This window comes from Oncorhynchus keta, chromosome 33 (genome assembly GCF_023373465.1).
Source record: "Oncorhynchus keta strain PuntledgeMale-10-30-2019 chromosome 33, Oket_V2, whole genome shotgun sequence".
NCBI classification, from domain to species: Eukaryota; Metazoa; Chordata; class Actinopteri; order Salmoniformes; family Salmonidae; genus Oncorhynchus; species Oncorhynchus keta.
The window spans coordinates 10,337,462-10,364,804 of record NC_068453.1 but is presented as its reverse complement, the minus strand read 5'-3'; the positions used below and the strand labels follow the sequence as shown (position 1 = coordinate 10,364,804).

At 41.2% G+C, this 27,343-nt stretch overlaps 2 protein-coding genes across 5 annotated transcripts in view; both read right to left on the bottom strand.

The window, feature by feature from the left end:
• Positions 1-27,343, bottom strand: part of LOC118366198 (aldo-keto reductase family 1 member B1-like) — a 69,066-nt gene that overhangs the window by 29,600 nt on the left and 12,123 nt on the right. The gene's annotated exons all lie outside the window — the stretch shown is intronic.
• On the bottom strand, positions 10,920-13,993 carry LOC118366200 (avidin-related protein 4/5-like). The gene is made up of 5 exons (XM_035748687.2): positions 13,839-13,993; positions 13,698-13,736; positions 12,598-12,823; positions 11,337-11,454; positions 10,920-11,046 (listed from the first exon to the last, which is right to left on the bottom strand). The coding sequence occupies exons 2-5, from the start codon at positions 13,704-13,706 to the stop codon at positions 11,010-11,012; spliced, it is 390 nt and encodes a 129-aa protein (XP_035604580.1). The 5' UTR covers positions 13,707-13,736; positions 13,839-13,993; the 3' UTR covers positions 10,920-11,009.

Below are 27,343 nucleotides of genomic sequence, written 5' to 3'. Positions count from 1 at the left end.
AGCATTTCGCTACACTCGCATTAACATCTGCTAACCATGTGTATGTGACAAATACAATTTGATTTTGATTTGACTTGATTTTAAATGAATCTGCTTCTGATACTGATATTTTTATAGTTGAATCCTTAGGATCTGCTGTGATTGATACTGCATGTACATGGACAGTGTTTGGTGCAAAATGGCTTGATTGCTATGTCAGTGAAATAAGTATGAAAGAAGTACAAAATATGATTGACACACCAAGCAACAGAGCTTTCAAATTTGGAGATGGGAGAATTGTCCATTCTACCAAGAGTTAAGATACCAGCAAAAATTGATCAGACTAAGTGTCACATTGAAACAGAGATGGTCCCTACAGATATCCCCTTACTATTAAGCAAAGCTTCCCTCAAGAAGGCAAAGGCTGTACTAGACATTTAAACAAATGACAAGGCAGTGATGTTTAAACAACCAGTGACTCTTGAATTTACTACCTCAGGCCACTATTGTGTAAACATTTTAGACAAAGTCCATGCAAAAATTAGATTCTGATTGACACGGAGCACATGGAGATTCTAACAGTCACAGAGAGCATGAGCACAAAAGAAAAACACAAATTATTGTTAAAGCTTCACAAACAGTTTGGACATGCTACAGTTGACAGACTTCAGTTCAGTTACTCAGCAGTTCAGGGAATAATGATGATGAGAAGTACATAACTGGAATCAAAGTGTGGAAAGGACCGGGAGTAGTCATTGGTCAAGATGGTGTGGTGATATTTGTGAGGCACGGAGGCATCATTGTCAGGGTGCATCAGTCAAGATGGCAGAAAGTAAATGATCAACAAGATAGAGGGGCTGTTGCTGAGAACCAGTCTCCTAATGGAAATTACAAAAAGGACACAGTAACAGACACAAACCTACCAGATGTCGCATCCAATGATATGGACACTGAAACAGGAAATGGAGCAGAGACCTTCAACCATGACACAGGTAATACTGTTGAGCGTTCAAATGAGGAAACCATTCAACAGCCACGTGTGTTAAGACAACATGGTTGTTCCAATCTGAAAACTGGACAAACTGTTAAATACACGGACAGAGAAAGTGGTATTCCACATACAGCAACCGTCAATGGACGCGCAGGAAAAGCCAAAGAAAAACACCAGAACTGGTACAACTTGCACTACTCTGAACCAGCTACACTTTCTGGCACAACAGGGTCAGCTGACCTGTCACTTGTAGATTATATCAACATTGAACCAATGGAAAATCGAGAAAAACAGAATGACATTCAAAATGATATATTTCAAACAAAGGACGTGTCATTTGACTCAGCTAAGCTAGATGAGCTCAGTAATAGGAGGGGAAATGGTGTGTTTGAGGAAGTCAAAGACATTGGCCAAAAATGCGTCTCAACTAGGTGGGTGTGTACCCTTAAAGAATCCTTAACTGGAATAGTGCCCAAAGCACGTCTAGTGGCTAGAGGTTTAGAGGAGCTGGCTGCTAAACAACTCCCAAACGACTCATCTAGTGGCTAGAGGTTTAGAGGAGCTGGCTGCTAAACAATTCTCAAACGACTCATCTAGTGGCTAGAGGTTTAGAGGAGCTGGCTGCTAAACAACTCCCAAAAGACTCATCTAGTGGCTAGAGGTTTAGAGGAGTTGGCTGCTAAACAACTCCCAAACGATTCATCTAGTGGCTAGAGGTTTAGAGGAGTTGGCTGCTAAACAACTCCCAAAAGACTCATCTAGTGGCTAGAGGTTTAGAGGAGCTGGCTGCTAAACAACTCCCAAAAGACTCATCTAGTGGCTAGAGGTTTAGAGGAGCTGGCTGCTAAACAATTCCCAAAAGACTCATCTAGTGGCTAGAGGTTTAGAGGAGCTGGCTGCTAAACAACTCCCAAAAGACTCATCTAGTGGCTAGAGGTTTAGAGGAGCTGGCTGCTAAACAACTCCCAAAAGACTCATCTAGTGGCTAGAGGTTTAGAGGAGCTGGCTGCTAAACAACTCCCAAAAGACTAATCTAGTGGCTAGAGGTTTAGAGGAGCTGGCTGCTAAACAACTCCCAAAAGACTCATCTAGTGGCTAGAGGTTTAGAGGAGCTGGCTGCTAAACAACTCCCAAAAGACTCATCTAGTGGCTAGAGGTTTAGAGGAGCTGGCTGTTAAACAACTCATCTAGTGGCTAGAGGTTTAGAGGAGCTGGCTGCTAAACAACTCACCAACATGCGCCCCAGAGTCACTCAGATTGCTGATGTCAGTGAACTGCCAGACAAAAATGGAAACTTAATTCCATAGACATCAAATCTGCATTTTTGTAGGGAACAGAGCTGTCAAGGGACATTCACATCCGACCTCAGCCTGAATCTAAGAGTGAAGGAACACTGGAAACTAAAACAGTGTGTGTCTGTCCTGGAAGATGCATCACTACTGGTACAACAAAGTCAAGGTTACAATGAATAGAGGTGGAAAAATGTCACAAGTGGATCCTGCAGTCTTCTATTGGCTTGATCAAGACTGCAATGTGACTAGAGTACTTGCCTGTCATGTTGATGACTTTATCTGGGGTGGCTCACAGACCTTTGCTTCAACTGTGATTCCACACCTCAAAGCTGTTTTCTAGGTGAGCTGTGAGGAGCATGATCATTTTTGTTATGTTGGCATAGAGTTTATTACAGTTGATGGAAAAATACTGATGCAACAGGAGAGCTATATCAAGAATCTCCAACCCATTCAGCTGGATTCTTCAAGAGCCGTACAAAGGAATTCCCCTTTGTGGAATTGAAGCTGATCAATTGAGGTCAAAGATAGGGCACATTTTATGGGTTGCCAGACAGAGTAAATCTCTGTAACCGGAAGGTTGCAAGTTCGAGCTGACATAGTCTGTCGTTCTGCCCCTGAACAAGGCAGTTAACCCACTGTTCCTAGGCCGTCATTGAAAATAAGAATTTGTTCTTAACTGACTTGCCAAGTTAAAACCTGTTGGGGATAGGGCTGTTTACTGCCCCCGCTGGAGTAATTGCGTGCCCATAGTAAACATAATTTTTTTTTGTCAAAAGTTGCTAATATATGCAAATAAAAAATATTATTGAATAGAAAACACTCTAAAGCTTCTAAAACCGTTTAAATTATGTCTTTATGTAAAGCAGAACTCCCAGGGCAGTCATTCTCCCAAACTCTCTCTTGTCATCAGAAAAGTTGGCCCAACTGTACACCTTTATAAAATGTTAAAGCTTGATTATGAACTTAGTTTGACAAGTTTAGTCGACATGTAATATGTAAGTTCGACGTTTTGGTGCGCATCCACTTGACTTTTGGCTACATTTCAACCGAAATGTGTCGTGTTTGAGAACCGAAAGACACAGACTGCAAAACTAAACGCTGTTTTTGGTAAGTATAATTCCTTCCAGGTCTTCTGATGGAAGAACAGCAAAGGTAAGGGAATATTTATGTGGTAAATTTGGGTTTCTGTGGACTCCAAGATAGAGGAGCCATAATGCTACTTTTTGAGCGCCGACTCATAGTATAGCCTAGTGAACGAAACCTGTAACGTTAAAAATAAATGTAACACATCGATTGCATTCAGAAGAAGTGTATCTAACTATATATATATGTAGAACATGCATATTTAGTCAAAGTTTATGATGTGTATTCCTTGTTAGCTGACGTTATCTGCCGGAGCTATCGTCATTTCTCAGGACATTTGAGTAGCATTTTTTGAACGATGCATCATTGTAAACAGAGATTTGTGGATATATATAGCATATTATTAAAAAAAAACAAATGTACTGTGTAACATTACTGTCATCTGATGAATATTTCAAAAGGTTAGTGCATTATTTTTCTTTTAATCCTGCGTTTGTTGATTGCATATTTTTTTCAACTTGGCTATGCAAATTAGCTGTGTCTTCGGTGGTGGTTTGACATAAATATGTGCTATGTTTTCGCTGTAAAATATTTTAGAAATCTGACTTGCTGGGTAGATAAACAAGGTGTTTATCTTTCATTTGAGCCATTGGACTTGTTAATGTGTGGAGGTTAAATATGTTTAGGAATATTTTTGCGTTCCATGCGCCACCTTCCAGCTGAACGGGGGGGGTGTTCCCAAATTGGAACCCTAGTCCCCTTCTGGTTAAATAAAGGTAAAAAAATAAAGGTAAAAATACAATTCCGTAATATTCTATGGTGGGCAGTGATGGACGGAACCCTAAAAATAACGTTATAGCAATTCCTATTGCTTATTATCCAAATTCCAATCATCTTATTATACATATTTCTATATGTTATTATCCAAACTCCAGATTAAGATTTATTTCCACATTCACCCAGCTCTCATATCACATTCACACGTTATTCCCAAACACACTTAATCAATATTTGTATAACCTGCAGGAATATTTTTCTTCTATAACGGGGCATAGATTTGGAATGAACATTTTACAATAACCAATTTTACCAAAATCATAAATCTCTAAGGTTTCCAAATTTGGGAAACCTGCAGGGATCTGGCCCACCAAGATACAGTGACCGACCACACACTAAAGAAATGGCCGAAATACAATGTCTAGACGTCATACAAACACATCAGTACCCGCGACCTGTTCTTCAAACAGGATTTCTCAAATTTCAATTGAAGATCACTTACATTCCTAGGGTTTATAATCAGATACCTATTTATCGTTTCCAAACCTACGTGGAGTAGGAATAATTTAAAGACAATGAATACCCTTTTTGCCTAACTGCCTAACTCTTACCTAGGTAAATAAGCGACTATACTTCTCGTTTCCACACCTACCCCTCAACCTAGGATAAGGGTAGCATGTCTTTCAAGAAAAAAATATATCATTAGCTACGTGACATTTCTTCTTGCCCACTCAACACTTTCGCCTAACTGTCCACTCAACATTAACAATTTCAATTTATGTTTAATTAGTAATATTAATTCTGTGCACATTCGAAGTTCTATTATTGAAATAAATCAATCTCACACACTGCACTTTTACATAGCCCATCTGTAAATAGCCCATCCAACTTCCTCATCCCCATACTGTATTTATTTATTTATCTTGCTCCTTTGCACCCCAGTATCTCTACTTGCACATTCATCTTCTGCACATCTACCATTCCAGTGTTTAATTGCTATATTGTAATTACTTCGACACCATGGCCTATTTCTTGCTTTACCCTACCTCATTTGCACACACTGTATATAGACTTTTCTACTGTATTATTGACTGTGTTTGTTTATTCCATGTGTAACTCTGTGTTGTTGTATGTGTCGAACTGCTTTGCTTTATCTTGGCCAGGTCGCAGTTATAAATTAGAACTTGTTCTCAACTAGCCTACCTGGTAAAATAAAGGTGAAATAAAATTAAAATAAACCCTTAATCTAATTCTGTTTGAAATGATGTATCCTTTCAGATGATGCTCCCAGCCAGAGCAGAACTGAGTTACAGCTCTTTTTTTTAGCAACAACCACCACAGTCTCACATTCAATTCATGCATATATGTACATAATGCATTTCAGCATATTTCGTGTGTTTTTGTGCGATCGTTCTGAAAACATGACAAACAGCAAATGTGTGGAATGGGTCAAAAGGTTAGGATTTGTATGAAATAAATAAATAATTCACAGCAGACAGTATCTGTTGTGAAGACTGTTCTCATTGTAAGTAAACCAGAGTTTGGCCCCTAAAACGAGCAGTCTCCCTCACATGAATGGAATGGAATAGGTTTATCACCTAAAGCCTTGTAAATCTACTGTCAGCCTTAACACAGGCACATGGAAGTTCTAAGAACCTTATTTGGTTGCTTCTAAGAAAATCAGTGAATGTAGTAACATAGGGATACATTCTAATATGAAAGTAATGTGATTAACATAATGTTGTAATTCTACGACAGTAACTACGTGGGAGGTGGGAATTTACCAGTTGTGAAGTCGTAAATACCAGTTGGATGCATTCACGTACTTTGAACTCGTTTAGAAGCTCCAATTGGCGAATGGCCATCAAGCTCTGTAACCCATCAACTAAAAGAACAGTTATCATGCTTGTAAACAATTGATAGTGTTCAAAAACGATATTAATATATTGCTTTTAATATATAATGTGTTGCTGCATTTAACTGCTGAAAATGCTGTTATGGAGGTCATTTCCTTAGTAGGTGACGTCAAAGATACGTATGTGGGAGAAGTGGGAGCTCAGGATGATAGGCGAGATTCCCACTACTAATTACCAGTTGGAGGGCCTTTCAGGTGATTTTACACCTTGGTTATGATGAAGCATAATTCCTATTGGAATTCAGCCAGAGTTAGGACAAAGAGAGAAGAGTATGAATGATAGCCAGAATGCTTCTCCAATAAAAATCTAAAGAAGTCAAATCCAATGTACCCCTTCGATACTGTGTTTTTTGATGGAATTGAACACTTTTAATTGGATTTAATTTGTTTGACTGCTATGATTGTGAATAAGTCCCCTTTGCGCGTGTGATTATCTTTGCAAAGAAACACTTGAATGAACTTTAAGGCTATTTTCTGGTAATTATATCATTACTGTGCCAAGATGTTAGGACTACATACTATTGTAATTGGGCTATTTGTGGGATTTACTTATCATTTCAATAGCATTGGGTCTATGTTACTGACTGAAATCTGAGTTTCTGATTGTAATTCACCTCAACTATTGCCATGCTTTTCTTAGATAGTTATAGCAGCCAATGTTTGTTTAAGATATAAACTGAACGTTTTTGCAGCTTGCTTGGTTCAAATTGAAAGACTCATTTCACAAGGTTAGAGTCATAACATGTTCAACTACTTAAGACATTGGCTTGAATCTAGGTTGTGCCTTTAGATTTCTAGAAGATTAACAACCAAGGAATAATTTTTCACTTCTCTCATTGACTTCTCAATCCCCGGCCTGGTCTGCTTCGCAAGTGTTCCCGGAAGTCTTGATGTTGCGTCTCTGGGTTTAGAAACTCTGTGGTTAGGATATCCAACAGTTGACATTTTCATTCACCTGCAACCTGCATTCAGAATGACTGTAAAGGGACATTGTGAGGAGACCTAAACCATTTAATCTGGAACAACCATTTCAGTAACGGGTTCAAATTAGTTTAGAAAAATGTATGTTATTCATCTCTGAGTAGCATAAGATCAACCAATCAATGCAATGCAAAAACACAGATATGAAAATAAATGACATATTATAAAAAGTATTTCTAAGAGTGTATGGTACCAATAATAATACTGTAGTGTTTTTATAGTACCAAATGCTCTTACTGTAATATGTATTACCACTGTTTTACAGTAACTAACAGGTAATTGGCTAAAAGTACATTTCAGTAATTAAAACAGTTTTAATGCCGTTACTGTAGTAAGTGGTTGGGGAGGGGAATGGGAGAGCTTTTGAATTCAGGCTAAGTGATGTATCAATTCAACTAATTTCCACAAGGGGCCTGCATTTTACATGTACACTCTAAAATAAATCATATTAGAATGTCATTGCATGCTGAGTCTTTGTATGCTGTAGTACTAAATTTCAAGAAATTTAGAACCAGGAACAGATATAGCCCTTGGTTCTCTCCAGACCTGACTGCCCTTAACCAACACAAAAACATCCTATGGCGTTCTGCATTAGCATCGGACAGCCCCCGTGATACGCAACTTTTCAGAGAAGCTAGAAACCAATATACACAGGCAGTTAGAAAAGCCAAGGCTAGCTTTTTCAAGCAGAAATTTGCTTCCTGCAACAAACTCAAAAAAATTCTGGGACACTGTAAAGTCCATGGAGAATAAGAACACCTCCTCCCAGCTGCCCACTGCACCGAGGATAGGAAACACTGTCACCACCGATAAATCCACTATAATTGAGAATTTCAATAAGCATTTTTCTACGGCCATGCTTTCCACCTGGCTACCCCTACCCCGGTCAACAGCACTGCACCCGCCACAACAACTCGCCCAAGCCTTCCCCATTTCTCCTTCTTCCAAATCCAGTCAGCTGATGTTTTGAAAGAGCTGCAAAATCTAGAACCCTACAAATCAGCCGGGCTAGACAATCTAGACCGTTTCTTTCTAAAATTATCTTCCGAAATGGTTCTAACCCCTATTACTCGCCTGTTCAACCTCTCATGTCGTCTGAGATTCCCAAAGATTGGAAAGCAGCTGCGGTCATCCCCCTCTTCAAAGGGGGGGACACTCTTGACCCAAACTGCTATAGACCTATATCTATCCTACCCTGCCTTTCTAAGGTCTTCGAAAGCCAAGTCAACAAACAGATTCCCGACCATATAGAATCCCACCGCACCTTCTCCGCAATGCAATCTGGTTCCAGAGCTGGTCATGGGTGCACCTCAGCCACGCTCAAGGTCCTAAACGATATCTTAACCACCATCGATAAGAAACAATACTCTGCAGCCGTATTCATTGACCTGGCCAAGGCTTTCGACTCTGCCAATCACCGCATCCTCATCGGCAGACTCGATAGCCCTGGTTTCTCAAATTATTGCCTCGCCTGGTTCACCAACTACTTCTCTGATAGAGTTAAGTGTGTCAAATCGGAGGACCTGTTGTCCGGGCCTCTGGCAGTTTCTATGGGGGTGCCACAGGGTTCAATTCTTGGACCGACTCTCTTCTCTGTATACATCAATGATGTCACTCTTGCTGCTGGTGAGTCTCTGATCCACCTCTACGCAGTTGACATCATTCTGTATACTTCTGGCCCTTCTTTGGACACTGTGTTTAAACAACCCTCCAGACAAGCTTCAATGGCGTACAACTCTCCTTCCGTGGCCTCCAATTGCTCTTAAATACAAGTAAAACCAAATGCATGCTCTTCAACCGATCACTGCCTACACCTGCCCGCCCGTCCAACATCATTACTCTGGACGGTTCTGACTTAGAATATGTGGACAACTACAAATACCTAGGTGTCTGGTTAGACTGTAAACTCTCCTTCCAGACATCAAACATCTCCAATCCAAAGTTAAATCTAGAATTGGCTTCCTATTTTGCAACAAAGCATCCTTCACTCATGCTGCCAAACATACCCTTGTAAAACTGACCATCCTACCGATCCGACTTTGGCGGTGTAATTTACAAAATAGCCTCCAATACCCTACTCAATAAATTGGATGCATTCTTTCCCAGTGCCATCCGTTTTGTCACCAAAACCCCATATACTACCCACCACTGCGACCTGTACGCTCTCGTTGGCTGGCCCTCGCTTCATACTTGTCGCCAAACCCACTGGCTCCATGTCATCTACGAGACCCTGCTAGGTAAAGTCCCCCCTTATCTCAGCTCGCTGGTCACCATAGCAGCACTCACCCGTAGCACGCGCTCCAGCCTATATATCTCTCTGGTTACCCCCAAAACCAATTCATCCTTTGGCCGCCTCTCCTTCCAGTTCTCTGCTGCCAATGACTGGAACGAACTACAAAAATCTCTGAAACTGGAAACACTTATCTCCCTCACTAGCTTTAAGCACCAGCTGTCAGAGCAGCTCATAGATTACTGCACCTGTACATAGCCCATCTATAATTTAGACCAAACAACTACCTCTTCCCCTACTGTATTTATTTTGTTTTGCTCCTTTGCACCCCATTATTTCTATCTCTACTTTGCACATTCTTCCACTGCAAATCTACCATTCCAGTGTTTTACTTGCTATATTGTATTTATTTGTATTGTATTTACTTCGCCACCAAATAAATAAATAAAAATTAAGATTTCCCTGAACTGGAACTAAGGGGCCTAGCCTGAGCCAACTTACTTTTAGCCAGTAGGGGCTCCTGAGCAGCAAAGCGGTCTAATGTACTGTATCTCAAGGGTAATTTTTCCTCTAAAGTAATAATGGAAATGACAATCTTTTCAAAATGATCGTTGTGTTCAGCCAAGACTTTCCTTCGAAATGGCTCTGCATGTTTTGACCTGAGACTTAGACTTTTGCATATATGTTTAGTTTCCACCAAAAGTTTGTCCATTTCATGTTACATCCAAAAATCTGCCTTTTTTTGAGTATACACTCCCCCCAAGGGGTACTATAGACACACACACATCCAAAGTACAATTTATATTTTGCGTGCATTGTGCCCCCCAACCCCTATTTTATGCTGCTGCCAATCTCTGTTTATCATATATGCATAGTCACTTTAACTATACATTCATGTACATACTACCTCAATTAGCCCGACGAACCGGTGCACATTGGCTACGGACTATCTGCATTGTGTCCCGCCACCCACCCGCCACCCACCACTTGCCAACCCCTCTTTCACATTACTGCTACTGTCTGTTTATCATATATGCATAGTCAATTTAACCATATCTACATGTACATACTACCTCAATTATCCTGACTAACTGGTGCCTGTATATAGCCTCGCTACTGTATATAGCCTTGCTATTGTTATAACCTCGCTACTGTATAAAGCCTTGCTATTGTTATAGCCTCGCTACTGTATATAGCCTCGCCACTGTATATAGCCTCGCTACTGTATATAGCCTTGCTATTGTTATAGTCTCGCTATTGTTATAGCCTCGCTACTGTATATAGCCTCGCTACTGTTATAGTCTCGCTACTGTATATAGCCTTGCTATTGTTATTGTCTCGCTACTGTTATAGTCTCGCTACTGTATATAGCTTTGCTATTGTTATAGTCTCGCTATTGTTATAGCCTCGCTACTGTATATAGCCTCGCTACTGTTATAATCTCGCTACTGTATATAGCCTTGCTATTGTTATAGTCTCGCTACTGTTATAGTCTCGCTACTGTATATAGCCTTGAAGTAAGCATTTCACTGTTGTATTCGGTGCACGTGACAAATAAACTTTAATTTGATTTGTCTTTTCTACAAGACATTCAAGTTGTGATTTTGCATTAAAATGTAATGTCCAAAACGCTGGAATCGCCCTTATTATTAAAATGATTGGACACATGCATTCAGTTAAAATATGTTTATTTCCTTAATGATTTAATTCGGTGCTGTCACATTTCATGAATTTCTTCTTTTGTCCCTCTTCTTTTGTTCCTTATTTAGCAACCCTAAAGAATATATCAGTTCCAACTCTAAGGACACAAAGAGACAAAGTAAGATTAATGATTTGTTATGAAATGCAGTGCAATTAATCATGGACAATATGAATTCATACACATTGCCTACTCAGACTAATAGGTGGGAAAATTAACTTTGTGGAATAAGCATATTATAGGAATTTCATGTCAAAAGATAAGAAATCTTCAGAAATTCGAGAAAGACATACACATGGTCAATAGATTAGACACACAAGCTAAACATCATACATTATTTGAATTCATACAGTACACCATCCTGTTATTCATTGAGGGTACTATCTCACCTTGTGGCCTCCCAGTCTTGAACGCGAGATGGCTCTGACGACCGCAGGATCCAGGTGGTTTTAATCATCTCTTGGTTATTCTCATTGAAATACTGCCCCGTGAAAGCGGAACAGGACCCTGTGAGGGGAAAAGAGAGAAAGAGGATGACAGAGAAAGAGAATCAGAATAACAGAGAAGGAATCAAAGACTGGTTGGTAAAGTAGGGGTATAGCTTTAAAACACCGAAGTGCATTATGAGTAACATAGTAAGTTAACTTTTGTTTTTGATGCTATTGTTCTGTGAGCAACGCTCTATTATTTTGTCATTCAGACTACCTGACATGGTGTACAAGTTTAATACATGTGAACTACTTCAGTGGAATTCCAGACCAGCTCGGCAGATAAGAACCCCAAATGTGGGAATTACCCCAGAGCACCGTCCCGACCACGGTCTGGAGGCGAGGAACGAAAGGTAATGTGACACTGTTGAAATTATTTGGCTGTGGCTGCGCGATTCAATGGCAACACCCCGTTCCATCCCCCTGGATGCCTCTTCCCCAGAGCTAAACAACCGCTCTGCACATGTTAATAATCTACTTTATGCACACTTTTTTTTTACGCACCCATCACGTTTTTCACTGTTAATCGTGAATGATGACTCTTCACATTCTACCAGTGAAACGTCCATGCAGTATCTGCATACTAACCATTTGATCTCAATCCGTTTCATGGGAATATAAATTGAGATCTTGAATTATGTAGTGTTTTTTCGTGAGCAGATGGTGTTAACCTCTACCCTACCATGTTTTGCCTAGTGTCACGCCCTGTTCAATATTGGCGGCATGAGAGAAAAATGTGACCGTTTGCACAATCATTCTAAAATGTCATGAGAAATTAGGTCGTTTTTCTTAACAGAAACATTCTCGTGTTATTATAGTTGGTTATGTTTTATGTAGAATACTAATGAATCATTATGTGATCTAACTTTATTAAAGAGCACCCTGCAGGCTCTGACATGTCGATCAAGCAGCGGGGCGGTAAGTAAAACGTTTTTGTGCAAAGTAGAGAATCCCGCAAAAGCGCAGAAGATTCAGTCGTTAGCTATCGAGAAGAGGCGTCCAGAGGATTCAGCCAAGCAGCTACACCCATGGTTGTTATTCATTGTAGTAGTATTGGTGCTGACAGTGATATGTATAGAATAGTCTACTTCTAATTTGACTTCTGTTTTGTATCTCAAAATAAATAATTATTTTCTTAAATGGTAAAGACGTAGGCACATACCAATAATTCCCCATGAAATGCAGAAGGCGATGGTTGGCATTTGTGGTTCCTTTATGTTGTAGAAGCCCACCAATGGTTCATTGAGTTCTTTGGTGACATGCGGATGTTCTCCCACATTTGATTTATACGTCCCACTGAGCGCCGAATTGGTTGGCTCAAACGTTAGAGTCATTATAGACCCCAGCTCATTCTCCCATTCTCCTGATAGGTGTGCAATCTTTGTAACCTACAGTTATGGCAGTAAGAGCATTTATGGATGTTACAGCTGTTGAGATATAAACAAATAGTTTCTTTCCAAAACGCTATATATCCATTTCCAGAAATGTTGGTAAATTAGCTTTTATTGTGAACTTATGAAAGAGATTGGTATTTATTTTTAAAAATCTTTTGAAATAATTTGTTTGAAATCACTTGATGGTTTAATTTCAGAAATCACTTGATGGTTTAATTTCAGAGAGACAAATAATTATGTTTTTTATTTACTCTAAATTTCTGCCTCACTATCAGATAAAATAAATAACTGTACAAATGATACATTTGTGACACCAATATGTATTTTTTTTAAGAAAAAATATAAATTCAGTAATATGAGATCTGTATGTAAAAAATTCACATTTTACATTTTAGTTATTTAACAGATGCTCTTATCTAGAGCGACTTACAGTTCATATTCAGTTCAAGGTAAAACAATACATTTAAAAAAATGTAAGATATGTGGTTGTCTCATCAAGCTATCACAGTCAAATATACAGTATACAAACATTATATTCCAACTAAACAATGGATACATAGAGCTTTGCAAATAAAATATCTACAATCTATGCATACAAAATCTGAGAACAGTAATATTTTACACACACACACACACACGACGGTACCCATAAGCTATCATTTCTGGTGAAAAAACACAAATGTAATACATTTGAGCGTATCGCGCTTTGAAAATACCCTTCAAATATTGAAACTATCAATTGCAGAATGGAAATCTTTTGAGCATCCGTACAACTAACCTTATTTTATCCAGAATTATTTGTAGCAACGTGTAATCACCTCTTTCAATTTAATCAACACAAGATAATTGGATGGAATTTTATATTTACCTCGGCCATTGCAGAATTTTAGGAGGGAACAATACTGAGCTAAATGGAAGAAACAAAATAACATTGTTAGGGTCACCTCAGCTACTTCTTATTTCTCACATCTTCTGGGTTAGTTTATATTGAAGGAAGAGTCAAACTTACCGTATCTGATGAGGAGTATCAGTGTAAATCACCCTAAATCTGTATCAATAAGTGCTCAATGAGCTGGCCTTTTTATTATGACTGTAGTTCCCTGAGGGTAACTGCTCTAGGGCTACACTTCCCTGACACTCTTAGCTGAGGGAGGTCCTAGATAAGGAAACTGGCACTACTGAACCTTTTGAACACATTACTATGCCAACTGAAATGAACCAATAACCTGTTAGATCACATTCTTTACTGTTTTTCTCGATTGCTTCAACACTGTGAATGAAACTGTGTGTGAAGGAGAGTCTCCTTCAATATAGACATTTGACTCTTCTAAATATTTATGGAAGTATTTATTCAAGGGTGAGGTGAGTTTATTTGTTTGTGTTTCAGTCATTCACCATTGTGGCCAAAGATGGCTTCTAGTCCTTAGGAAACTTTGCAGTATTTTTTTTATTTTTTATGTATTATTTCTTACATTGTTAGTCCAGACATTTTTAAGTGTTATTACATACAACTGGCTTCCAGTTGAAGCTCGCATCCGCTACAAGACCATGGTGCTTGCCTACGGAGCTGTGAGGGGAACGGCACCTCAGTACCTCCAGGCTCTGATCAGGCCCTACACCCAAACAAGGGCACTGCGTTCATCCACCTCTGGCCTGCTCGCCTCCCTACCACTGAGGAAGTACAGTTCCCGCTCAGCCCAGTCAAAACTGTTCGCTGCTCTGGCTCCCCAATGGTGGAACACACTCCCTCACGACGCCAGGACAGCGGAGTCAATCACCACCTTCCGGAGACACCTGAAACCCCACCTCTTTAAGGAATACCTAGGATAGGATAAAGTAATCCTTCTCACCCCCCTTAAAAGATTTAGATGCACTATTGTAAAGTGGCTGTTCCACTGGATGTCATAAGGTGAATGCACCAATTTGTAAGTCGCTCTGGATAAGAGCGTCTGCTAAATGACTTAAATGTAATGTAAATGATACAGCTGGGAAGAACTATTGGATATCAGAGAGACATCAACTTACCAGCACTTTGACCAGGAATACGACTTTTCTGAAGCAGATCTTATATCCGCACCACCCAGGGCATTTGAACAGATCCCAGAGGCCGACCCAAAACAACGCCGCTAGAGAAGAGGTAGGTGGAGCGGTCTTCTGGTCAGACTTCGGAGGCGTGCACACCACCCACCCCTTCCGAGTATATTACTCGCAAATGTCTAGTTCAGTTGACGAAATTAGGGCAAGGGTTGCTTTCCATGGCTCTCTCGGGATATGCCGTCTGAGTCGTTGAAGCCATCTGGATTCTCGGTGCGTCTCTCTGACAGGAATAAACATCTCTCTGGGAAAAAGGAGGGCGGGGGTGTATGTTTCATGATTAATGGTGTAATTGTAACAAAATACAGGAACTCAAGTCCTTTTGTTCACCTGACCTATAATTCCTCACAATCAAATGCCGACTTATCTCCCAAGAGAATTATCTTCCGTTATTGTCACAGCCGTGTATATCCCCCCTCAAGCCGATACCACAACGGCCCTCAAGGAACTTCACTATACTTTATGCAAATTGGAAACCATATATTCTGAGGCTGCATTTATTGTAGCTGGGGAGTCCGCCCCATCCCGCATGCGGGATCGTGACTACAGCCTCAAGCTCATTACCATAACGCAACATTAGCGATTTCTAAAAATTGCAAATGAAATGAAATAAATATGCCTGCCCTCAAGCTTATCCTTTTCTTAACAATCCTGTCGTCTCAGATTTTCAAAATATGCTTTAGAACCAGAGAAAATCAATAATTTGTGTAAGAGTGGTGATAGCTAGCTTAGCATTTAGCGTTAGCATTTAGCACGCAACATATTCACAAAAACCAGCAAAGGGATCAAATAAAATAATTTACCTTTGAAGAACTTCAGATGTTTCAATGAGGAGACTCTCAGTTACATAGCAGATGTCCAGTTTTTCCTGAAAGATGCTTGTGTAGGACACAACGTTCCGTTTTGTTACTATGCATTTGGCTACCGAAACTAACCGAAAATTCAGTCACCTAAACGTCGAACTTTTTTCCGAATTAACTCCATAATATCGACTGAAACATGGAAAACGTTGTTTGAATCAATCCTCAAGGTGTTTTGTCATATCTCTTCATTGAAATGCCGTCCCTGGAAGCGTGCATTCTTCTCTGATTCGGATGGAAAAATACTGGTAGCTGACTTTTGCGCACCAATTTCCACGCAGACACCGTGCGGGACACTTGGCAATTGTAGTCTCTTATGGTCAATCTTCCAATGATATGCCTACAAATACGTCACAATGCTGCAGACACCTGGGGGAAACGATAGGAAGTGTCCGTTCATTCCTGTCGCATTCACAGCCATATAAGGCGATCATGGAAAACGTGCCTTCAGAAATCCTGTTGATTTCCTGGTCGCTCAAACATCTTGGTTTTGCCTGTAGATTTTGTTCTATGGCACTCACAGTGAAAATCTTTGCAGTTCTGGAAACGTCAGAGTGTCTTCTTTCCAAAACTATCAATTCCAAGCATAGTCACATCTTTTCGTGACAAAATATTGCGCTAAAAACGGGCACGTCTTTTTATCCAAAAATGAAATACTGCCCCTATAGGACTAACAGGTTAATAAAGCAAATTTGAGATCAAGGCCACTGTTACTCTAACTTCCACAATTGCCATCGCACTGCACGCTGCCCTATACCATCTGTACAAGAGGAATACCTATGTAAGAATGCTGTTAATTGACTATAGTTCAGTATTCAACACCATAGTACCCTCCAAGCTCATGATTAAGAGTGAGGCCCTGGGTCTCAACCCCACCCTGTGCAATTGAGTCCTGGACTTCCTGATGGGCCGCCCCAGGTGGAGAAGGTAGGAAACAACATCTCTACTTTGCTGATCCTCAACATTGGGGGCACCACAAGGGTGCGTGCTTAGCCCGCTCCTGTACTCCCTGTTCACCCATGACTGCGTGGCCATTCACACCTCCAACTCAGTCAAGTTTTCAGATGACAGCCTACAGGGAAGAGGTGAGGACTCTTGGAGTGTGGTGTCAGGAAAATAACCTCTCACTCAACATCAACAAAACAAAGGAGATGATCTTGGACTTCAATTGACGGGACAGCAGTAGAGAAGGTGGAATGTTTTATGTTCCTCGGCATACACATCATGGACAAACTGAAATGGTCCACCCAATCAGACAGTGTGGTGAAGAAGGCATGACAGCGCCTCTTCAACCTCAGGAGGCTAAAGAAATTTGGCTTGTCACAAAAAACTTTTACAGATGCATAAAGGAGAGCATCCTGTCGGGCTGTATCACCACCTGGTACGGCAACTGCTCCGCCCACAACCGCAGGGCTCTCCAGAGAGTGGTGCGGTCTGCACAACGTATCACCGGGGGCAAACTACCTTCCCTCCAGGACACCTAAAGCACCCGATGTCACAGGAAGGCCAAAAAGATCATCAAGGACAACAACCACCCGAGCCACTGCCTGTTCACCCCGCTATCATCCAGAAGGTGAGGTCAGTACAGGTGCATCAAAGCTGGGACCGAGAGACTGAAAAACAGCTTCTATCTCAAGGCCAACAGACTGTTAAACAGCCATCACTAGCACAGAGAGGATACTGCCTACAGACACGAGTCACTTTAATAATGTTTACATATCTTGCATTACTCTTCCCATATGTATTTACTGTATTGCATATACAATACAGTATATATTGCATATACAATACAGTATCCGTGCCACTCTGTCATTGCTCATCCACATATTTATATATTCCTTTACTTAGATGTGTGTGTATTAGGTATCTGTTGTGGAATTGTTAGATATCACTTGTTAGATATTGCTGCACTGTCTGACCTGGAAGCATAAGCATTTCACTACACTCAGAATAACATCTAATAACCATGTGTATGTGACCAATAAAATTTGATTTGATATTAACTTCTTCGATATAAGGTGCGCTCTTTTAATTTTTGGATGAAAAACGTTCCCGTTTTAAACAAGATATTTTGTCACGAAAAGATGCTCGACTATGCATATAATTGACAGCTTTGGAAAGAAAACAGTCTGACGTTTCCAAAACTGCAAAGATATTGTCTGTGAGTGCCACAGAACTGATGTTACAGAAAAAACCCAGATAAAAATACAATCAGGAAGTGCTGCATTTTTTGAAACCGCCTCATGGCAATGACTCCTTATATGGCTGTGGAGGAGCTAGGAGTCAGGTGACCCTTTCCACGTTTTCCCCAAGGTGTCTGTAGCATTGTGACGTATTTGTAGGCATATCATTGGAAGATTGACCATAAGAGACTACATTTACCAGGTGGTCGCTTGGTGTCCTCCGTCGCAATTATTGCATAATCTCCAGCTGCAGTACTTTTCCGTTTGCTACTGAGGAGAAACCCAACTGCCACGAATGATTTATCATCGAATATATATGTGAAAAACACCTTGAGGATTGATTCTAAACACCGTTTGCCATGGTTCTGTCGATATTATGGAGTTAATTTGGAAAAAGGTTTGGCTTTGTAGTGACTGAATTTTCATTTTTTTCTTCTTATCCAAACGTGATGAACAAAACGGAGCGATTTCTCCTACACAAATCATATTTTTGGGAAAAAAGGAACATTTGCTATCTAACTGAGAGTCTCCTCATTGAAAACATCCGAAGTTCGTCAAAGGTAAAAGATTTTATTTGAAGGCTTTTCTTGTTTTTGTGAAAATGTTGCCTGCTGAATGCTGGGCTTAATGCTATGCTAGGCTATCAATACTCTTACACAAATGCTTGTGTAGCTATGGTTGAAAAGCATATTTTGAAAATCTGAGATGACAGTGTTGTTAACAAAAGGCTAATCTTGTGAGTGAATATATTTCTTTAATTTAATTTGAGATTTTCATGAATAGTTAATGTTGCGTTATGGTAATGAGCTTGAGGCTATGATTATGCTCCCGGATACGGGATTGCTCCCCATTTCTCCTTCTCCCAAATCTGTTCAGCTGATGTTCTGAAAGAGCCTGCAAAATCTGGACCCCTACAAATCAGCCGGGCTAGACAATCTGGACCCTTACTTTCTAAAATTATCTGCCGAAATTGTTGCTACCCCTATTACTAGCCTGTTCAACCTCTCTTTCGTATCTTCTGAGATTCCCAAAGATTGGAAAGCAGCTGTGGTCATCCCCCTCTTCAAAGGGGGGGACACTCTTGACCCAAACTGCTACAGACCTATATCTATCCTACCATGCCTTTCTAAGGTCTTCGAAAGCCAAGTCAACAAACAGATTACCGACCATTTCGAATCTCACCATACCTTCTCTGCTATGCAATCTGGTTTCAGAGCTGGTCATGGGTGCACCTCAGCCACGCTCAAGGTCCTAAACGATATCTTAACCGCCATCGGTAAGAAACCTTACTGTGCAGCCGTATTCATTGATCTGGCCAAGGCTTTCGACCCTGTCAATCACCACATCCTCATCGGCAGACTCGACAGCCTTGGTTTCTCAAATGATTGCCTCGCCTGGCTCACCAACTACTTCTCTGATAGAGTTCAGTGTGTCAAATCGGAGGGTCTGCTGTCCGGACCTCTGGCAGTCTATGGGGGTGCCACAGGGTTCAATTCTTGGACCGACTCTCTTCTCTGTATACATCAATGATGGCGCTCTTGCTGCTGGTGAGTCTCTGATCCACCTCTACGCAGATGACACCATTCTGTATACTTCTGGCCCTTCTTTAGACACTGTGTTAACAACCCTCCAGGCAAGCTTCAATGCCATACAACTCTCCTTCCGTGGCCTCCAATTGCTCTTAAATACAAGTAAAACTAAATGCATGCTCTTCAACCGATCGCTGCCTGCACCTGCCCGCCTGTCCAACATCACTACTCTGGACGACTCTGACTTAGAATACGTGGACAACTACAAATACCTAGGTGTCTGGTTAGACTGTAAACTCTCCTTCCAGACCCACATCAAACATCTCCAATCCAAAGGTAAATCTAGAATTGGCTTCCTATTTCGCAACAAAGCATCCTTCACTCATGCTGCCAAACATACCCTTGTAAAACTGACCATCCTACCAATCCTCGACTTCGGCGATGTCATTTACAAAATAGCCTCCAATACCCTACTCAACAAATTGGATGCAGTCTATCACAGTGCAATCCGTTTTGTCACCAAAGCCCCATATACTACCCACCATTGCAACCTGTACGCTCTGACACTCTTAGCTGAGGGAGGTCCTAGATAAGGAAACTGGCACTACTGAACCTTTTGAACACATTACTATGCCAACTGAAATGAACCAATAACCTGTTAGATCACATTCTTTACTGTTTTTCTCGATTGCTTCAACACTGTGAATGAAACTGTGTGTGAAGGAGAGTCTCCTTCAATATAGACATTTGACTCTTCTAAATATTTATGGAAGTATTTATTCAAGGGTGAGGTGAGTTTATTTGTTTGTGTTTCAGTCATTCACCATTGTGGCCAAAGATGGCTTCTAGTCCTTAGGAAACTTTGCAGTATTTTTTATTTTTTTATGTATTATTTCTTACATTGTTAGTCCAGACATTTTTAAGTGTTATTACATACAACTGGCTTCCAGTTGAAGCTCGCATCCGCTACAAGACCATGGTGCTTGCCTACGGAGCTGTGAGGGAACGGCACCTCAGTACCTCCAGGCTCTTATCAGGCCCTACACCCAAACAAGGGCACTGCGTTCATCCACCTCTGGCCTGCTCGCCTCCCTACCACTGAGGAAGTACAGTTCCCGCTCAGCCCAGTCAAAACTGTTCGCTGCTCTGGCTCCCCAATGGTGGAACACACTCCCTCACGACGCCAGGACAGCGGAGTCAATCACCACCTTCCGGAGACACCTGAAACCCCACCTCTTTAAGGAATACCTAGGATAGGATAAAGTAATCCTTCTCACCCCCCTTAAAAGATTTAGATGCACTATTGTAAAGTGGCTGTTCCACTGGATGTCATAAGGTGAATGCACCAATTTGTAAGTCGCTCTGGATAAGAGCGTCTGCTAACTGACTTAAATGTAATGTAAATGATACAGCTGGGAAGAACTATTGGATATCAGAGAGACATCAACTTACCAGCACTTTGACCAGGAATACAACTTTTCTGAAGCAGATCTTATATCCGCACCACCCAGGGCATTTGAACAGATCCCAGAGGCCGACCCAAAACAACGCCGCTAGAGAAGAGGTAGGTGGAGCGGTCTTCTGGTCAGACTTCGGAGGCGTGCACACCACCCACCCCTTCCGAGTATATTACTCGCAAATGTCTAGTTCAGTTGACGAAATTAGGGCAAGGGTTGCTTTCCATGGCTCTCTCGGGATATGCCGTCTGAGTCGTTGAAGCCATCTGGATTCTCGGTGCGTCTCTCTGACAGGAATAAACATCTCTCTGGGAAAAAGGAGGGCGGGGGTGTATGTTTCATGATTAATGGTGTAATTGTAACAAAATACAGGAACTCAAGTCCTTTTGTTCACCTGACCTATAATTCCTCACAATCAAATGCCGACTTATCTCCCAAGAGAATTATCTTCCGTTATTGTCACAGCCGTGTATATCCCCCCTCAAGCCGATACCACAACGGCCCTCAAGGAACTTCACTATACTTTATGCAAATTGGAAACCATATATTCTGAGGCTGCATTTATTGTAGCTGGGGAGTCCGCCCCATCCCGCATGCGGGATCGTGACTACAGCCTCAAGCTCATTACCATAACGCAACATTAGCGATTTCTAAAAATTGCAAATGAAATGAAATAAATATGCCTGCCCTCAAGCTTATCCTTTTCTTAACAATCCTGTCGTCTCAGATTTTCAAAATATGCTTTAGAACCAGAGAAAATCAATAATTTGTGTAAGAGTGGTGATAGCTAGCTTAGCATTTAGCGTTAGCATTTAGCACGCAACATATTCACAAAAACCAGCAAAGGGATCAAATAAAATAATTTACCTTTGAAGAACTTCAGATGTTTCAATGAGGAGACTCTCAGTTACATAGCAGATGTCCAGTTTTTCCTGAAAGATGCTTGTGTAGGACACAACGTTCCGTTTTGTTACTATGCATTTGGCTACCGAAACTAACCGAAAATTCAGTCACCTAAACGTCGAACTTTTTCCGAATTAACTCCATAATATCGACTGAAACATGGAAAACGTTGTTTGAATCAATCCTCAAGGTGTTTTGTCATATCTCTTCATTGAAATGCCGTCCCTGGAAGCGTGCATTCTTCTCTGATTCGGATGGAAAAATACTGGTAGCTGACTTTTGCGCACCAATTTCCACGCAGACACCGTGCGGGACACTTGGCAATTGTAGTCTCTTATGGTCAATCTTCCAATGATATGCCTACAAATACGTCACAATGCTGCAGACACCTGGGGGAAACGATAGGAAGTGTCCGTTCATTCCTGTCGCATTCACAGCCATATAAGGCGATCATGGAAAACGTGCCTTCAGAAATCCTGTTGATTTCCTGGTCGCTCAAACATCTCGGTTTTGCCTGTAGATTTTGTTCTATGGCACTCACAGTGAAAATCTTTGCAGTTCTGGAAACGTCAGTGTCTTCTTTCCAAAACTATCAATTCCAAGCATAGTCACATCTTTTCGTGACAAAATATTGCGCTAAAAACGGGCACGTCTTTTTATCCAAAAATGAAATACTGCCCCTATAGGACTAACAGGTTAATAAAGCAAATTTGAGATCAAGGCCACTGTTACTCTAACTTCCACAATTGCCATCGCACTGCACGCTGCCCTATACCATCTGTACAAGAGGAATACCTATGTAAGAATGCTGTTAATTGACTATAGTTCAGTATTCAACACCATAGTACCCTCCAAGCTCATGATTAAGAGTGAGGCCCTGGGTCTCAACCCCACCCTGTGCAATTGAGTCCTGGACTTCCTGATGGGCCGCCCCAGGTGGAGAAGGTAGGAAACAACATCTCTACTTTGCTGATCCTCAACATTGGGGGCACCACAAGGGTGCGTGCTTAGCCCGCTCCTGTACTCCCTGTTCACCCATGACTGCGTGGCCATTCACACCTCCAACTCAGTCAAGTTTTCAGATGACAGCCTACAGGGAAGAGGTGAGGACTCTTGGAGTGTGGTGTCAGGAAAATAACCTCTCACTCAACATCAACAAAACAAAGGAGATGATCTTGGACTTCAATTGACGGGACAGCAGTAGAGAAGGTGGAATGTTTTATGTTCCTCGGCATACACATCATGGACAAACTGAAATGGTCCACCCAATCAGACAGTGTGGTGAAGAAGGCATGACAGCGCCTCTTCAATCTCAGGAGGCTAAAGAAATTTGGCTTGTCACAAAAACTTTTACAGATGCATAAAGGAGAGCATCCTGTCGGGCTGTATCACCACCTGGTACGGCAACTGCTCCGCCCACAACCGCAGGGCTCTCCAGAGAGTGGTGCGGTCTGCACAACGTATCACCGGGGGCAAACTACCTTCCCTCCAGGACACCTAAAGCACCCGATGTCACAGGAAGGCCAAAAAGATCATCAAGGACAACAACCACCCGAGCCACTGCCTGTTCACCCCGCTATCATCCAGAAGGTGAGGTCAGTACAGGTGCATCAAAGCTGGGACCGAGAGACTGAAAAACAGCTTCTATCTCAAGGCCAACAGACTGTTAAACAGCCATCACTAGCACAGAGAGGATACTGCCTACAGACACGAGTCACTTTAATAATGTTTACATATCTTGCATTACTCTTCCCATATGTATTTACTGTATTGCATATACAATACAGTATATATTGCATATACAATACAGTATCCGTGCCACTCTGTCATTGCTCATCCACATATTTATATATTCCTTTACTTAGATGTGTGTGTATTAGGTATCTGTTGTGGAATTGTTAGATATCACTTGTTAGATATTGCTGCACTGTCTGACCTGGAAGCATAAGCATTTCACTACACTCAGAATAACATCTAATAACCATGTGTATGTGACCAATAAAATTTGATTTGATATTAACTTCTTCGATATAAGGTGCGCTATTTTAATTTTTGCATGAAAAACGGTCCCGTTTTAAACAAGATATTTTGTCACGAAAAGATGCTCGATTATGCATAGAATTTACAGCTTTGGAAAGAAAACAATATGACATTTCCAAAACTGCAAAGATATTGTCTGTGAGTGCCACAGAACTGATGTTACAGAAAAAAAACAGATAAAAATCCAATCAGGAAGTGCCACATTTTTTTAAACCCCCTCATGGCAATGACTCCTTATATGGCTGTGGAGGAGCTAGGAGTCAGCTTACATTTTCCACGTTTTCCCCAAGGTGTCTGTAGCATTGTGACGTATTTGTAGGCATATCATTGGAAGATTGACCATAAGAGACTACATTTACCAGGTGGTCGCTTGGTGTCCTCCGTCGCAATTATTGCATAATCTCCAGCTGCAGTACTTTTCCGTTTGCTACTGAGGAGAAACCCAACTGCCACGAATGATTTATCATCGAATATATATGTGAAAAACACCTTGAGGATTGATTCTAAACACTGTTTGCCATGGTTCTGTCGATATTATGGAGTTCATTTGGAAAAAGGTTTGGCGTTGTAGTGACTGAATTTTCATTTTTTTTCTTCTTATCCAAACGTGATTAACAAAACGGAGCGATTTCTCCTACACAAATCATATTTTTGGAAAAAAGGAACATTTGCTATCTAACTGAGAGTCTCCTCATTGAAAACATCCGAAGTTCGTCAAAGGTAAAATATTTTATTTGAAGGCTTTTCTTGTTTTTGTGAAAATGTTGCCTGCTGAATGCTGGGCTTAATGCTATGCTAGGCTATCAATACTCTTACACAAATGCTTGTGTAGCTATGGTTGAAAAGCATATTTTGAAAATCTGAGATGACAGTGTTGTTAACAAAAGGCTAATCTTGTGAGTGAATATATTTCTTTAATTTAATTTGAGATTTTCATGAATAGTTAATGTTGCGTTATGGTAATGAGCTTGAGGCTATGATTATGCTCCCGGATACGGGATTGCTCCCCATTTCTCCTTCTCCCAAATCTGTTCAGCTGATGTTCTGAAAGAGCCTGCAAAATCTGGACCCCTACAAATCAGCCGGGCTAGACAATCTGGACCCTTACTTTCTAAAATTATCTGCCGAAATTGTTGCCACCCCTATTACTAGCCTGTTCAACCTCTCTTTCGTATCTTCTGAGATTCCCAAAGATTGGAAAGCAGCTGTGGTCATCCCCTCTTCAAAGGGGGACACTCTTGACCCAAACTGCTACAGACCTATATCTATCCTACCATGCCTTTCTAAGGTCTTCGAAAGCCAAGTCAACAAACAGATTACCGACCATTTCGAATCTCACCATACCTTCTCTGCTATGCAATCTGGTTTCAGAGCTGGTCATGGGTGCACCTCAGCCACGCTCAAGGTCCTAAACGATATCTTAACCGCCATCGATAAGAAACCTTACTGTGCAGCCGTATTCATTGATCTGGCCAAGGCTTTCGACCCTGTCAATCACCACATCCTCATCGGCAGACTCGACAGCCTTGGTTTCTCAAATGATTGCCTCGCCTGGCTCACCAACTACTTCTCTGATAGAGTTCAGTGTGTCAAATCGGAGGGTCTGCTGTCCGGACCTCTGGCAGTCTATGGGGGTGCCACAGGGTTCAATTCTTGGACCGACTCTCTTCTCTGTATACATCAATGATGTCGCTCTTGCTGCTGGTGAGTCTCTGATCCACCTCTACGCAGATGACACCATTCTGTATACTTCTGGCCCTTCTTTAGACACTGTGTTAACAACCCTCCAGGCAAGCTTCAATGCCATACAACTCTCCTTCCGTGGCCTCCAATTGCTCTTAAATACAAGTAAAACTAAATGCATGCTCTTCAACCGATCGCTGCCTGCACCTGCCCGCCTGTCCAACATCACTACTCTGGACGACTCTGACTTAGAATACGTGGACAACTACAAATACCTAGGTGTCTGGTTAGACTGTAAACTCTCCTTCCAGACCCACATCAAACATCTCCAATCCAAAGGTAAATCTAGAATTGGCTTCCTATTTCGCAACAAAGCATCCTTCACTCATGCTGCCAAACATACCCTTGTAAAACTGACCATCCTACCAATCCTCGACTTCGGCGATGTCATTTACAAAATAGCCTCCAATACCCTACTCAACAAATTGGATGCAGTCTATCACAGTGTAATCCGTTTTGTCACCAAAGCCCCATATACTACCCACCATTGCAACCTGTACGCTCTCATTGGCTGGCCCTCACTCCATACTCGTCGCCAAACCCACTGGCTCCATGTCATCTACAAGACCCTGATAGGTAAAGTCCCCCCTTATCTCAGCTCGCTGGTCTACATAGCATCACCCACCTGTAGCACGCGCTCCACAGGTATATCTCTGGTTACCCCCAAAACCAATTCTTTCTTTGGCTGCCTCTCCTTCCAGTTCTCTGCTGCCAATGACTGGAACGAACTACAAAAATCTCTGAAACTGGAAACACTTATCTCCCTCACTAGCTTTAAGCACCAACTGTCAGAGCAGCTCACAGATTACTGCACCTGTACATAACCCACCTATAATTTAGCCCAAACAACTACCTCTTTCCCTACTGTATTTATTTATTTTGCTCCTTTGCACCCCATTATTTTTATTTCTACTTTGCACATTCTTCCACTGCAAATCTACCATTCCAGTGTTTTATTTGCTATATTGTATTTACTTTGCCACCATGGCCTTTTTTTTGCCTTTACCTCCCTTATCTCACCTCATTTGCTCACATTGTAAATAGACTTGTTTCTACTGTATTATTGACTGTATGTTTGTTTTACTCCATGTGTAACTCTTGTGTCGTTGTATGTGTCGAACTGCTTTGCTTTATCTTGGCCAGGTCGCAATTGTAAATGAGAACTTGTTCTCAACGTGCCTACCTGGTTAAATAAAGGTGAAATAAAATAAATAAAATTAAAATAGTGACAAACTGTAGCAAGTTTTGATCCTGTATTTTAAGCCTTATCCAGAAATATTGAATTACACTAAAAATGACAGAAATCACCTGAGGATGGTGGTGGACCATCTGACAGAAAAAGGAAAGGGGACACTTAAAAATAAAAAGTTAAAATCCAGGCATGTCACATGATTTCACTAAACTCAGGGCCCTAGCTATAGGGAACAAACCTTGTTCTCAACCATGGCTACTCCTGTTATGGTTTGTGAAATTCTCAATCTTAAACGAAAGTCCATTCAAGTTGAGGTTAACACAGCTTCAAAGAACCTTACAGTACAATGATATATGCTGATTGCTGATAGATTTATGTACAATTATTTGCCTGTGTCAAAGAGCAGTGTTCTAAGTGTGAAAGAGCTGTTGGCTCTGGTAAGAATCTTACCTCTGATGTACAGAGTTGTAGGTTCGATCCCAGGCTCAGCTCCTGTATGTAGTTGTGTTCACT